This window comes from Vombatus ursinus, unplaced genomic scaffold, assembly GCF_900497805.2.
Source record: "Vombatus ursinus unplaced genomic scaffold, bare-nosed wombat genome assembly UNPS02011334.1, whole genome shotgun sequence".
NCBI lineage: Eukaryota > Metazoa > Chordata > Mammalia > Diprotodontia > Vombatidae > Vombatus > Vombatus ursinus.
Window position 1 is genome coordinate 3,664,235 of NW_020951112.1, and position 14,052 is coordinate 3,678,286.

Consider the following 14,052-nt stretch of genomic DNA (forward strand, 5'->3'; position numbering starts at 1 on the left):
TCTTACAAGGATGGGGAGTAGGGCCACCAGAGAGTAGACTGGTACATTCCTTCTAGGAACAATGGGAGAGTTGATTTGATTGTGTTTCTAGAACTGGAGAGAGAGAGAAAGACAGACAGAGACAGAGAGAGAGTTTGTTTTGAGAGGAAAGAATAAGGATGTGTCTCTGGTGGCAAGGCAGCCGGTGAGAAGATGGCCAGTGGGTAGTGAGGCTGGAGCCTTAACAAAATAGTGGGCCAAGGGAGGCACTCCTTAGTCAAGGGAGTGGGGTCCCCAGAGGGAAGTTTCAGAAATGAAAGGGTTAAATCCTCTTGGCCAAGTTGTGAGTTTAGAAATGTGTTGCGGTGGTAAAGCCAAAAAGGGGGGCGGGGTGTAGGGATCCACAACCTTCTCTCTCCTCCTGGAGCCCATGTTGCAGTCGTATCCAGATGTGTTACTTACAGGTCCCCAGATTTCCTGAGTCTGTACATTACGTCTTCTTCCCTACCCAGGCCCATCAAAACTTGCTCTTTTGCTACAAGTTATTTAAAGAAAGAAGTATCCCTGGATGCCTTGTGCATGAGTTATGTGGTGAATCCTTACCGAGTTACTCCGATGAGCAATAAGTCTGTATTCTCAGGTGATTCTTAGAGTGTGAAAATATAATTTGCAGTAAAGTAGTTTGCCAGTCTCCTTAAAATGACCTTAGTGAGAAGGTGAACCAAAGGACGCTGGGTAACGTGGCTGGGCCATGTTGTATCTACTCAAGATGGTCTAGTGCTCTGGTTGAGGCATGGGGCAGAGACTGGGGGTACTGGGCAATTAGGGCAGTTAGAGGGGGGGCAGTTGGTGGAGAACCACTATCTTTGATTTGAGGTGAAAGGCTATGAGGAATCATTGCAGAATCCTGAAAAAGACAATGAATGAGAAGTATGCTCCTTGAGAAAGAGGATTCTTGCTCTTTTGGATAGGAGAGGTTAGAATGGTGTGAAGGTAAAAGTGGTTACTGGAATTGTGCATTTTGAGACTCAGAGCACAGACTGGTCAGAAGTGGATTTCCGCCCTCAAGTTTGGGGGCTCAGCATCTTTTTGTGTAATATTCTGAGCAAATATCAATCGAAGGGACTCTTGAGTCATTCTACGTTCACTTATCAGGCTTCGATTTTATTTTATTTTTAGCATAAGAATGTTTGAAATAACATTGAAGGTATGGAAAGTTAGGGTATTTTTATTGTCAGAGTACATGAATGATTTCTTCCTCTTAATACAGCTGTTGTTAGATAGATGTGGTGTTACATGTATGAAAAGTGGACTTTTTAAAATATTTGTCCAACTCTCTTATGATAGGTATTGAAGACATCTCACATATGAGTTACCAGAGTCCATTAGAAAATACCGGTGTTGGTGTAAAGATTCAGAATTGTGCGGAGTCCTCTCCAGATGCTGTCAGTACAAATTCAGAGAGTGCTCAAGAAAACCACGAAGAAATGGTAATGGTTTGAGGAGATTCTGTGGAAGCAAATGTGCTACCAACTCATCTTAGCCCCTTCATTCCAGAAACCTGAAGCTCCTCCCTGGGGCCCAGCACACTCCTCTAGCTGTATGATCAGTGAGGAACACGGTGCGGGTGGTTCAGTCTTCAGGCTCCCAGGCGCTGCTGCTTGTTCTTATTGAAATGAACTTCCTGCCCATTTACCATGTGGTTCATCCTTGGGTGGTGCAATGCCAGCTATTTCTTCTTCTTGTCTTTTCATTTTCCCTTTCTTCTTTGTTACCCTGCTTTTAGTTTCTTACGTTTCCTTTATCTGAGGCCATATAAAATTTGAAGAAGGGTAGTGGGGCAGCTAGGTGGCATAGTGGAAAGAGCAACTGGGCCTTGGAGTCAGGAGGACCTGGGTTCAAATCCACTTACTAGCTGTGTGACCCTGGGCAAGTCACTTAACCCCAATTGCCTCCAAGAAAAAAAAAAGAGGGTAGAGGTAGAGGGTCTCTATGTGAGAGGTTTATCATGTTTGTAAATGAGGTGATAGTAGTGTGTGGAGAAAAGAAGAGATTGGTCCAGTTTTGGAGCTCTGTTGACTAAGGACAAAGTTCTTTTGGCGGATTTGAAGAATGTCACAAATCAGGTCTCAGTAGGAAAGAGTCCCTCATGAAGCAAGGAAGTATATCTCTAAAAAAGTTAAAAGCAAAAACCCCTGATCCTTGTGATCCCAGAATTCCCATTTTTTTTTCTGAGAATTAAGAACTAAAATATTACAATACCACAATATGCTTCATATTTATGCATTTTAAGTGAATGAAATGCTGTTTTTCTCAATATGTTTCCATCTGTATTGAAAACAGTTATTCAGCTCTTCCAGACCAATTTATTTTAAGTTTTGTCCTTTGTCCTGATTTTAATTGTATTTGTTAACAGATGTCAGTTGTGGTGTTTAAAATCACTGGTGTTAATGGGGAAATTGACATCCGGGGAGAAGATACTGAAATCTGCTTTCAGGTGAACCAGGTGTCTCCCAGCCAGCTGGGCAACGTCAGCATTCGGCAATATTTTTGCAATCGTCCAGTAGGTAAGAGGATATGTGATTTTCACTTCTTTTCCCAGATCATAGATAGCATGAGAGAAATTGCATTGCTTGGCTTATACATTATGGCTCAGTAGAGTATCTTTCTTTGACATAATTAGATTAAAAAAAAAAAAACCTTTTCTATTAGTCTCATAGTAGAAGTACTAATAGAATATTGACTTTCATTTCTAGTAAGACCAAAACATGTTTAGTCAATCAGTTTAGATTGATTGCTACTTCTGTAAAGGCTATAGACCGAGTTGGAGAATTTTTGTAGACTAAGTAACGAAACATAACTTAATTACAGTTGATTCATTTCCTCTCATATGTACTGTCATATCACATGTGTTCAGAACTTCTCAGTCTTTTTTTTCTATTTAGACTTCACATCCTTTGGTTTGATGGGTCGCTTCTGGGAGAGGAGAACAGTTCCCCCTCAGTTAAAAGAGGGGAAACATAATGCTTAAAGTCGAGATTTGAATTCTCAATATCCTGTAATACGAGCCTGTGTTTGCTGCCCCCTTGATCAGAGTGCCCAGTGTATGGGCTATTGGGGGGGTGGGATGGAAAAATGCATGTTTTCTGCCATCATGGTGCTTCTATTTTATGCTGAACATGCTCATCTTGGAGCAACTGACTCAGCTTAGATTGAAGCAAGAAAGGAAATGAAGCCTGTGAATATGAAACCAGATTATAATATGCTATTTCCAGGGCTAATAGAAGCTTAGATCTCATGTAGTACTTTGTTTGGCTTACTCAGAGAAAGTACTAATTAGGTTGGAAGTCTAGAGATTGAAAATGACAATGTTCATTATTTTCCATTATCTGTTAAAAATGCACTGAGTTGCAATCTTTTTCTTTGCTATATACACAGAATGCTATGTCTGGTACATTACATGTTGAACTAAATTCAGCCCTGCATGATATCAAATAAATATGTTCTCACCACTCATCCTGGGAAGTTCAGGTAAATGTGCCATTCGTCTGTAAGACAGCATCCAAGAGACTGAGAGCATTGAGGCTGCTGCCAGCTTTTCTTTTGCCTAGGCAGTGCTTTTGCTCAAAAACCTCATGGAATTAGGGGAGCCAAGCCCAAACTGGAGGGAGCCATTGAAACAGGGAAATCACTAAGAGCCAAGTTAAGTGAGTTTAGAAATGTGTTGTGGTGGTAAAGCCAAAAAGGGGGGCGGGGTGTAGGGATCCACAACCTTCTCTCTCCTCCTGGAGCCCATGTTGCAGTCGTATCCAGATGTGTTACTTACAGGTCCCCAGATTTCCTGAGCCTGTACATTACGTCTTCTTCCCTACCCAGGCCCATCAAAACTTGCTCTTTTGCTACAAATTATTTAAAGAAAGAAGTATCCCTGGATGCCGTGTGCGTGAGTTGTGTGGTGAATCCTTACCGAGTTACTCCAATGAGCAATAAGTCTGTATTCTCAGGTGATTCTTAGAGTGTGAAAATATAATTTGCAGTAAAGTAGCTTGCCAGTCTCCAAAAAACTGGATAGGCCTTCTTGGCAACCAGAGGGTTTGAAGCACCAATGTGCCTCAGTCCACCAGAGCAGCATCATTACAAAGTCTGGTGAAATGTGAGTGAGTCACTGTGGCCCCAGCTGAGGGAATTCAGTCACCAGAATAAGCAGAAGCCCTTTATATATAAAATGCAGCTACATTGATGGTGTAGGCATGTAAGAAATAATCTGTATAAGTATCCGTGAATCAATAGTAGCCAGGCTCCATTATACCTAATTTAAAGGGGGAAAAAAAAACAACTTTGAATAATGAAAATATTTTTTCTCTGTCTAAAAGTGAATATTATTTTGGTTGCTAAAAGTATTTCTGACTTTGAACTTCAAGGACTATGATTCCTTCGATACTAGCAAGCCAAATTAAATTATGGTGAAATATTATGTTTGATATGAATCAATCTTATGTTGTTAGAGATAAGTGACTTAACATTTTCCTGTATCCTTGCTTCAGGAAATATCATGTATTTACTCTCTAGCCTTTTCACGTTGTCTGTTTTTTTTTTTTTTTTTAACATTCTGTTTTTAAAAAGATCCCTTTCTTCCCCTCTCTCAAAGTCTTAGGGGTTTAAGAACAAAAAAAAAAAACCCCAAAACTCTAAAATTTCTTTTTTTCAATGTTATTTATTTACTGTCTCAAAAATTTGAGTAGTGCCAACATCTCAACTGCTTCCTAAATTGCCTGGTTTGTTTTTATTCTTCTCTGTTCTGCCATGAGTTTGACTACCAAATTTCAGGGTGTAAATGGAAGCACCTTAATTTCTCCTATTCTTCTTCACCGCCTTTACTGGGACTTGTGCAAAATATCCAACACTTCCAGTCTCTACCTTCCTTTCTTTCCTCCTGATGAAAGAAAATAGAACAAAGCCCTCATTAGCATGGATTTAGTAATGACACGTTTCCCATCATGCTCCAGTAGTGTAGACAGTGTTAGGGAGTCTCTGTCAGTACAGTGCCTTGGCCCCCAACACCAGTGTTACCTGAGATGGTTGCCTTCCCCTCACTATTGGGCCAAATGGGGTAGTCCAAAGGGTCTAGGAGGCTTCTGGGGACTCTTTGGAAGCTCATTTATGAACTGACTTTGACTTGCCTATGATAGACTTTATTATGGGCATCCACTGTGCATCTCAAAGACATACAAACACATTCACATGCCCTAAACATTTGCAGTAGTTTTGTGGGATATTTTTCAGGGGTAGCTTAGTTGAATTCATCTTTTATTACGTTGTATTTTTAATACATCCTACTGTCTTTAAAGTAGAAATAATTCATTGAAGTCATTGGGGCAGGAAAGGGTGGAGCCCATGATAGAGAATTGCCTATGAAGGGTTAGATATAAAGGACTCTGTGTGTGAGCAGTATCATTGTGTCTATGTGTTTATATAAATTGTACCAAAGAATATCCCTTAGATTATTGGGGGGTGGGGGATCGAGGGAGGGAGCGAGGGAGGAAGGGAAATGGAAAATAAAACTTCTTTGTACCTATAACTGATTAGAGCAATGATTCTTTCGTGGCAGAGAATTGAAGGTTTTTTTGGATGCTGGAAAGATGTCTAACCTTCACCTCTATTTCCTGTCTTTAGGTTCGGAGCGTAAAGCTGCGGCTACACCTGCCAAGGCCTCGCCTGAGATTACTCTGAGGTTTGAAAGTGGTCCTAGTGCTGTCATACACTCCTTGTTAGCTGCAAAAAATGGATTTCTGCAGTGTCACATAGAAAATTTCAGCACTGAGTTTTTAATCTCTTCTCTTATGAATATTCAACATTTTCTGGAAGATGAGACTGTCGGAACAGTTATGCCCATGAAGATAAAAGTTTCCAATACAAAGATAAATTTGAAAGTATGTTGAACAAATGATTTTTCTCTTTTTGATGTTGTAGTCTAAAGTCAGGAGTGTCTGGGTGCCAGTCTTCCTGCCTCTGCCCTGTGCAGGCTGCAGAACCCCTGGCAGGGCCCTCAACCTTGAGAAGCCTCGGGCTGCTCTGAAGACTCAATCGCTGAGCGCTTAGAGGCGGCTTTGCCTTGGCACAGGATGTTTCCTCACCACAGGGCCCTCCGTCAGGGAAATCCCTGGTCCAGACCGTTCCCCAGAGCTACCGTAATCCTTGGAGAAATGTCTGTTTTTCTGACTTTGACTTTGGTTTTTCCTGGTTCTTTCTTATGAAGTACTAAGGTGAATAGAATTTTTAACTTCTGGGGAAACAAAATATAAGCAGTTACATCTTGGTTTCCTCATTTGATTTAAATGTTTCTTAAAGGAGCCTTATTTTACCATTCACTGAGTTGGTAGCAGCAGCAGGGTGACTTTTCCTTTTCCTGTACATAGGACGACAGCCCCCATAGTGATGCGGTAGCCCCCAGCCCAGCTCCCGTGGTGCTCCATATTGATCACCTGGTGGTCGAGAGGCAGGATGATGGCTCTTTTCATATCAGAGGTAGGTGGGAAAACACAGGTGAGTAGGGAACTGTAGGAAGGGCAAGTCTTACCAAGCACTGCTGTGTGCATCTGGGGGTGTGTGTGTGTACGCTTCATGAGGAAGTAGCTGGTGCTATCTTGGTTAGGGGCCAGTATAGCAAAGCACCTCTGCTTTCCAATCCCACCCCCTTATTGGAAACTTCTTTTTTTTCAGGATTACCAGTGATCTCTTAATTGCTAAATCAGGGAGACCTTTTCTCCAAGGGGGATATCTGTCTCGACCTCCCTGCAGCATTTGACTCTGCTGACCCCGAGCCTCTCCGATACTCTGTCCTCCCTGAGTTTCTGTGACATTCCGCTTTCCTTGTTCTCCTTCTGCCGTCTTGCTTTTCTTTCTTAGGTTTGTTTGCTGAATTGCCATTCGTGTCCTTTCTCTTTGTGCTCAAGGGCTCTGACATGGGCCTCCTTTTGCTTTTAACCTTTCTCTCAGTTATTACATCAACTCACCTTAGGTTAATGATTACCTCTCTACATATTCTCAAATTTACATACCCCTCCTTCATCTCTCTTCTGAACTCCAGTTCTGAATGTCCCTTGTGCATCTCAGATACAACGTGTCTAAAAACAGCACTCATTATTATCTTTACCCTAAATCCATCCTTCTTCACATTCTCCTGTTTCTTTCCAAGGGCACCAACTCTTCTGTTCTCATCTAGATTCACCTCTGGGACCCTTTGCTCCTACGTGCGACTGCATCCTGTCACTTCCTATCTGTTCTTTTCTCTCCACTGACATGACTTCAGCCCTCGTTCAGGCCCCAGTTACCTGTGTTCATGGACATTGCAAGAGCCTCCAGACCCTCTTCTCCAGCCTATCCATCCATCTACAAAGCTGCCAAATTAATTTTCCTAAAGCATCAGTTTGACCATGTGCTTCCACTGCCCTGTAAGCTTTGGTGGCTCCCCCTTTCCTCTAGAACGAAATCTAGGCTCTTCTTGGGCATTTCAAGCTCCGCTCAATCTGTCTCCGGCCTGTCTTTTGAGGCTGACCATAAATGGCCTATCTTTCAGCCAGACTTGCACTTCCCTGAATGGGACATTCCTCCTCCCACATCGGTGCTTTCTCACAGGCTGTCTGTCTCCCTAGCCTGGCATGCTCTTCCTTCTCATACCTGCCCATCAGAAGGTCCAGATCATTCAACATCGAGAGCCATCTCTTACTCGAGGCCTTTACTTACCCTCCCACCCCAAGTTGTTGGCATTCCTCCTGCCCTGAAACTGCATTCTCATTATTTCCCTGTGTGAAGGTGGTTGACCTCAGTAGAAGCTCTTTGAGAACAGGACCCTTCTCCTTTTGTCTCTGTCGCTGGAGCCTAACAGTGCCTGGGACAGTAGTGGCTTAACACATGGTTACTAAAATGACTTAACAGTAGCAGCACATCCATCTCCCTATGTGTCTGTCAGTCTGTCTTTCCATCTCTATGCATACAAATGTAGACAGATCTCTAGAGATCTCTCTATCTAGATGAGTTTCCAGTCCAGAAACAGGTTATCTACCCATGACATCTGTTACCTACAAATAACTAGTGTGGGAGGCATTCATTCTGAGCCTTCCACAGTCTGACTTTCCCATGATTCCCTCTGTCAGCTGTTCCCTCCTGGTACCTGTTCATTTCCTCTAGGCTGATCTGTTTGCTCGTCTGCTCTCCCAACATCTCGTACTTTTCTGTCAACATACCCTTTGGGACCAAGTTCAAGTCTTCCTCCACGAAGCTTTCCTAGGCCATTCTAGTCCATAAGGAGCTTTTCCTCCTCAAAAATTCCATATCCTTTATATATTTTTGTATTGCTAATTGATGTTGCATTTGTGTCTGTGTAGTCTTCCCGTGTTGCTTGGCAAGATCCTTGACTGTAGGCAGGGGCCTGTCTCTTGCACCACTCTGTTTCTTCTGGTGACTCGTAGAAAGTAGGTGCTCCATAAATATTGGGATCTCGTTGATTGAAAGACTAATCGTAGTGATAGAATTTTAGAAATGAAAGAAAAGCAAACCATCTTAAAAAAGAAGCAAACAAAAAGACTTATTAGCAGATTCCCAAAAGGCATAGATGGCTCTGTACATTGTCATAAGGTAGCTGGGTATGCAGAGTTAAAGATTGGAAAGTGGCCAAGAGAGATTTATTTAGAAAAGTATAATGATGGGATTTTTTTTCAGTAGTTTTCCCTTATATCTCTTATCTGCATTCCACAGTGCAGTAGGTGAAAGGCTGCTTAACTAGCTGGTAAGTGCATCTGAACATAGCTCAAGGCAAAAATAAATCTCTCCTGTACTGTGTAGAGTTGCATGAAGACCCATTTCCACATGGAAATACAGACTTCGTTTACCTTTAATGGTGGTTGACTCTTACTTTCCAGCTAGATAACAACTTTACCCACATGAAGGGAAGATGATTCTCTAATTGTGTCTTATCAACATGACTTATCACATATATTATGTACACCATTTTCTTATATCTTTTGAAGTGGAGTTGGTGTTTGTAGTTTTTTAGTCGTGTCTGACTCTTCATGACCCCATTTAGGGTTTTCTTGGCAGAGATAGTGGAGTCTTTTGCCATTTCCTTCTCCAGCTGATGAGAAAACTGAGGCCAACAGTCAAGTGATTTGCCCAGGGTCACACAGCTAGTAAGTGTCTGAGGCTGGATTTGAACTCAGGTCCTCCTGACTCCAGGACCTGCGTTCTATCCACTGTGCCACTTAGCTGCCCTTTAAAGTGGAAGCAGGATCTTATTAAGGGTTTTGCATTTTAAAGGCTAAATGCCCTCTTCTTCCACATCTTTATACATGGCAAACTATATTTTAGTTGTATGGTTTTTTAGCCACATCATATATTTTTAGGTTCCAAAGCAGTGGAGTTCTAGAGGAAAGAGCGGTACCATCTTCTAGATAAGGAAAAGAAAGGTAGGAGCCACAAGATGGGGATTTTCATTTCACCTCCCCCATAACTCTGTGTGTTGGACAAAGTCTTTAGCTTCTGTCTTTGTAATATGGAGATGGTAACCCCTGTCTCTCCCAGCTTTCCCTGGATGCCGGAAGAGTGAATCTGATAATAGATGAGAATGTACATTGTGTTCTTTAGAAGGAAGATCCTGTACAAACACAAATCCTTTCCTGTCAGTACTGGGTAGATTCTAGGATCGTATTTACTGTGTACAGGCATGAGGATGTGGAGGCTTTGGTTTGCACAGGCTGGTGCAGTGACTCCCTGCAATGCATTCTTGGCAATAAAGTCATCAAGTAAATAGGGGTAAAGCAGCCTGTATTGTTTTACAAGGATAAATTGTTCCTTGAGGACATGTGATTCAGTGGCAGCTCTCAGGAGTGGTAGGGTCAAGCACTTACTAACGGTACTCAAAACAAGATTATTTTCATGAGTTGTTGAGTCTCCGGACTTTTTGAAATTCATTACTAGAAACCCAACATTCACTACAAACACCGAGAAATCAAACACGGAATAAATCTTCAGCCTTATATGTTGATGGACCTGTGAGGGTGGGAGCCCCCTCCAGGGGTACAGGTTATAATCCGTCTTGTGGCCTTTTTGTGCAGTGCCTCATTATGTTGTGGGGGAGGCAAGGTGAAGTGACAAGCAGGTATTAAGCCCTTACTACGTGCCATGCACTGTTCTGAGCACTGGGGTTACAAATACAAGCCCTTCCTCAAGGAGCTTCCAATTTAAGGAGAGAAGACAACCCACAGAAGGGAGCTAAAAAGTGTGTGGAGGGTGGAGGGAGGGTGTTAGTGGCCGTGGCAGTGGTGGCAATGGTGGTAGAGGTGGTGGCAGTGTGGGGTTGGAGGCCTGAAAGTCAGAAGCATAGCAGGTCAGGAAATGAAGGTCAGTCAGTGTGGCCCCCTCCCTAAAATGGAGGTCTCAGGAGGAACTCCTCCGTGGGAGGCGGGCCGTCTGGCCAAAGTGCAGAGCCAAGGTGCGAAGGCTGTAGGAGCTGTTGTGCTTTCTAGACTGTGACTGCAGGTGAGCAGATGGAGGCGACCCTGGCCCCTAAAGTCCCTGGCAGGTTGTGCTCCTCTCTGAAGGCTTGGAGTTTGTGCCAGCAGATCGAGGGCTAGTCTGAGCATTATCTCCTGACCATCCAGGGATGAATTCTTTGGTCACAGCAACACAAGAAACAACGAAAAATACAACATAACCCCCAAGCCATCTTTCCTTTCTGCAGTGATGGTAGCAGCTGATTAGCAAAGAAAGGGGGTTGTGGGTGCTGAGAATCACCTGAGTGTTTGATCACCTCCAAGTGTTATTTTAAAAATCTCTTAGTACTTTAAAGTGAAAGCCTGGACGGGCAGCCAGCAAGTTGAGATTCTGCTAGTTCCTGCGTGGAGGGTTGATGGGATCACAAGGACACATGGCTATTCAGCCGTATGTTCCAGTGGATGGCCTTATTAATAAGCTCACATTGATTGTCATCTTCCTGCAGATGACCCAGAGCTGTGTGTCCAGCCCTGGTTTTTCCTTTGAGCCTGTCCTGTACCAGTTGCTGCCTCTTGTAAATTTAGGACTTGGTATGTCACAGACTCTCAAATTCAACAGTTAATGCCTTTCCCCCCAAACCTGTCCTTTTTCTAAACTTCCTTTTTTCTGATCCTTCCAATTCCCGAGTTCCTTACATTAGTTACCCTTAACACCTCTCACTTGTCAGTTGCTGTCGCCTGTTGTTTCTGCTTCTACAACGTCTCCCGTGTCTGTCCCTTTTTCTCCATTCACATGGTCAACAAGGCCTTACCACTTTTTGCTTGGACTTAGCATGGTAGCTTCAGGTTGGTTTCCTGGCTGCAAGTCTCTACTCTCTTCTCCAGTCCATCTTCTACAAAGCCCCCAGAATGCATTTCCTGAAATATAGGTCACACCCCTGACCTATGGCAACTCCCAGGCAACAAATCCTAGTCATCCCCATAATATCTCTGTGGTCCAGGGACCTCATACAAACGTCTGGTTTTGAGAGCCTTTCCCGTCTTGGTTCTAGTCTGCCTTTTGAGCCTTGGGCGCAGTTCCTCCCTAGCCTTCTTATTCGTCAGAGGTGATGCTCTATCTCCTCTTTCTTCACCTGTGTCCTGGCTGCTCCCCCATGCCTAGAATGCACTCACTCATCCCCACCTCTTCAGATCCCAAGAGTTTCCATCTGGACTCAGAGCTCAGTCTCCCCATCTGTCTCCTGCCTGCTCTCTGTGTAGCTTGTATGTTGTTTATGAGTACATGCCATCTTCCTTGATCAAGTGTAAGCTTCCTGAAGTCAGAGATAGCTTTGTTTTTGTCTTTGTGTGCCCGACACCTGGCACAGTGCTGGCATATGCTGGCATATTGTAGGTGAGTGATAAATGGTGTGCAATAAAGGTGTGAAAAAAAACAAAGTAAAAAACCTAACTACTTCTTCTTCCCTGACCCCTCCCCTGCCACTCACACTTGAACATTAGATCCTGAGCAGATTTTCTGGTGATGTGCGTGCACGTGTGTGTGTGTGTGTGTGTGTGGCGGGGGGGTTTTACAGCATCCCATTCCTACCTGACAAATGTGATGAAAGAAACAGCGAAATGAAACCAGCCGTGTGTGAAAGGGCATCTAATGCATCCTAGCACTGCCAGGCTAAAATGTGCCCTTTCCACTGAGCAGCTGGGAAGCAATCTGATAGACAGGCTGAGTCTTAGACTTCTACAGCAGCTGGAAATTCACTCAGTGTTTACAGGATTTGTGTATTTTTTTTCTTAATTAGATTCTGGAATGCTGAACACCAGAAGTGTGTTGAAAGACCCAGTGCATGAAACTATTGGAGACCATGGACAGAGGAAACAGCAGGCCGTCTCTCAAGCGACCCAGACGTGGCCAGAAGTGCCTGAGCGAGCTCTGGACCCTGGCAGCAGAAAGGTAATGGGAAACCTAAAGAATTCAGGAAGTAACTGGATCATATATTCTAGTATATATTCATAATTATCCAACATGTCGAAACTTGGGGAATGCTCTGTGAAGGCTTTATGCCCAGGACCGCATGCCCATGTTTTCCAAATTCCTTATTTCAGCTCATGGAAGAAAACGAATGTCTCAAGCAGGAATTGGCTAAAACTAAAATGGCCCTCGCGGAGGCTCTCATGGAGAAAGATGCCCTGTTCCATCAGCTCAGGAAGAAGGCCACCGAGCCCCAGGAATGAGCGAGTAGTGAGCGAGCCAGCGGGGGAGGAAATGAGCCGCAGCGAGGGAAGGAGGGAGGGAAAGAGCCAGTGAGCAAGCGAGGGAGCCATGCTTGGTTGACTGCCCTGGAATCCGAGGGTGTGCAGCTGCGAGGTGGGGCTTTCCTGATTTGTCAAGGGCTCTGGCTTTTTCATGAAAAGTGCAGAGAAGGTGTAATGGGATGATTGTTTCCAAACCATTTATACAAAGGATTGGATATGAACGTTGAAATTGTTTTCATTTTGTTTGCTGTTGCTTAGCTCCCTTTTACACTGATGTGATCCAGGGAATTCAGTACATACTGTAAAATACTTGCATACTTAATGAAAATAAATCATCTCCTAGTTTTAATATTGTAGGAAATATTTTTAAAAAGAACAATTTGAAAATGTATTCTGTTAACATGAGTTGCTGAATTTATTTCCCTGTACTATTTGTTAAGAGTGCTGTTATTTACAAAAATTCAAATATTTTAGTGTTGATGTAAAATAAGGAGAGGGGGCTTTCTTTTTCACTGTTCATAAAATAATGTATTTACATCTAGAACTGGTTAATGTAAAAAAAAAGACCAATCAAATCGATACATTGTATAATAATACTGTTTATAAACCTTGGAAAATCATTTCCCCTTCTGACCTTGTGAAATCACATGAAAATGTGAAGGAAATCGTTTTGTCCTGGGTAAGCGATCACTTTCAACACGAGGATGGTACAGATGTATAAATAAAAAAGCACAAAGTTGTACAAACTAGTGAAATCTTAGCGGATGCTGCCAAATGATTTCAAAATCAACTTGTATATTCCTATGAAATTTGATTGGTCGAAGTAAATGACTGAATGTATCTTGTTAAATTTGGCAGTCAGTACTTGATGGGACATATTTTAGTGAATCCTCTGTATGTGCTTCCTTCCTTCCTGGATCCCAGGCGTGTTGAAAGAGTTTTGTTTTCACACAGAACATAATTTTGCACAATTGTTTCTTTGATGCCCGATTAGGTGGGTGTTACACGTTCTGAATTTATAAAGTTGATTTTGATTAAAACTTTATGTGGAATATGTCCCTTTGGCTGTGATGAGCATAACTGGCCTGGTGTTGTGATCGTCCACGGGAGAGGGTCACAGAGACATGTCTTGCCACCCAGGGCCACCTGAGCAGCGCCAAAAATCTTCAAGAGGTGGATATGTCAGGGATGGGCGGTTTTAAGTGAATGGTGGGGAGGTGAGTGTTGAAACTCACTTTCTGGGGAAAAAAAGTAAAAGAACAACTGGGTTTTGCTGAGTAGCGTCGTCTCAGGGGCCCAAGAGCTAAGGAGGGAACTTGGAAATCACCTGTGTATC

General features: G+C 43.0%; 1 protein-coding gene across 3 annotated transcripts in view; it reads left to right on the top strand.

Moving 5' to 3' along the window:
- Positions 1-13,772, top strand: part of UHRF1BP1L (UHRF1 binding protein 1 like) — a 75,305-nt gene extending 61,533 nt beyond the window's left edge. For 2 of the 3 annotated variants that reach the window (XM_027855819.1, XM_027855820.1), the window contains exons 16-21: positions 1,327-1,469; positions 2,396-2,546; positions 5,653-5,909; positions 6,396-6,504; positions 12,263-12,414; positions 12,567-13,772. In XM_027855819.1, coding sequence (XP_027711620.1) covers positions 1,327-1,469; positions 2,396-2,546; positions 5,653-5,909; positions 6,396-6,504; positions 12,263-12,414; positions 12,567-12,695 — 941 coding nt within the window. In that variant the 3' untranslated portion in view covers positions 12,696-13,772. Of the gene's footprint in view, positions 1-1,326; positions 1,470-2,395; positions 2,547-3,417; positions 4,299-5,652; positions 5,910-6,395; positions 6,505-12,262; positions 12,415-12,566 lie in introns of those variants that run through there. The other variant, XM_027855821.1, reaches the window with a different exon arrangement.
- Positions 13,773-14,052: the final 280 nt, after the last annotated feature.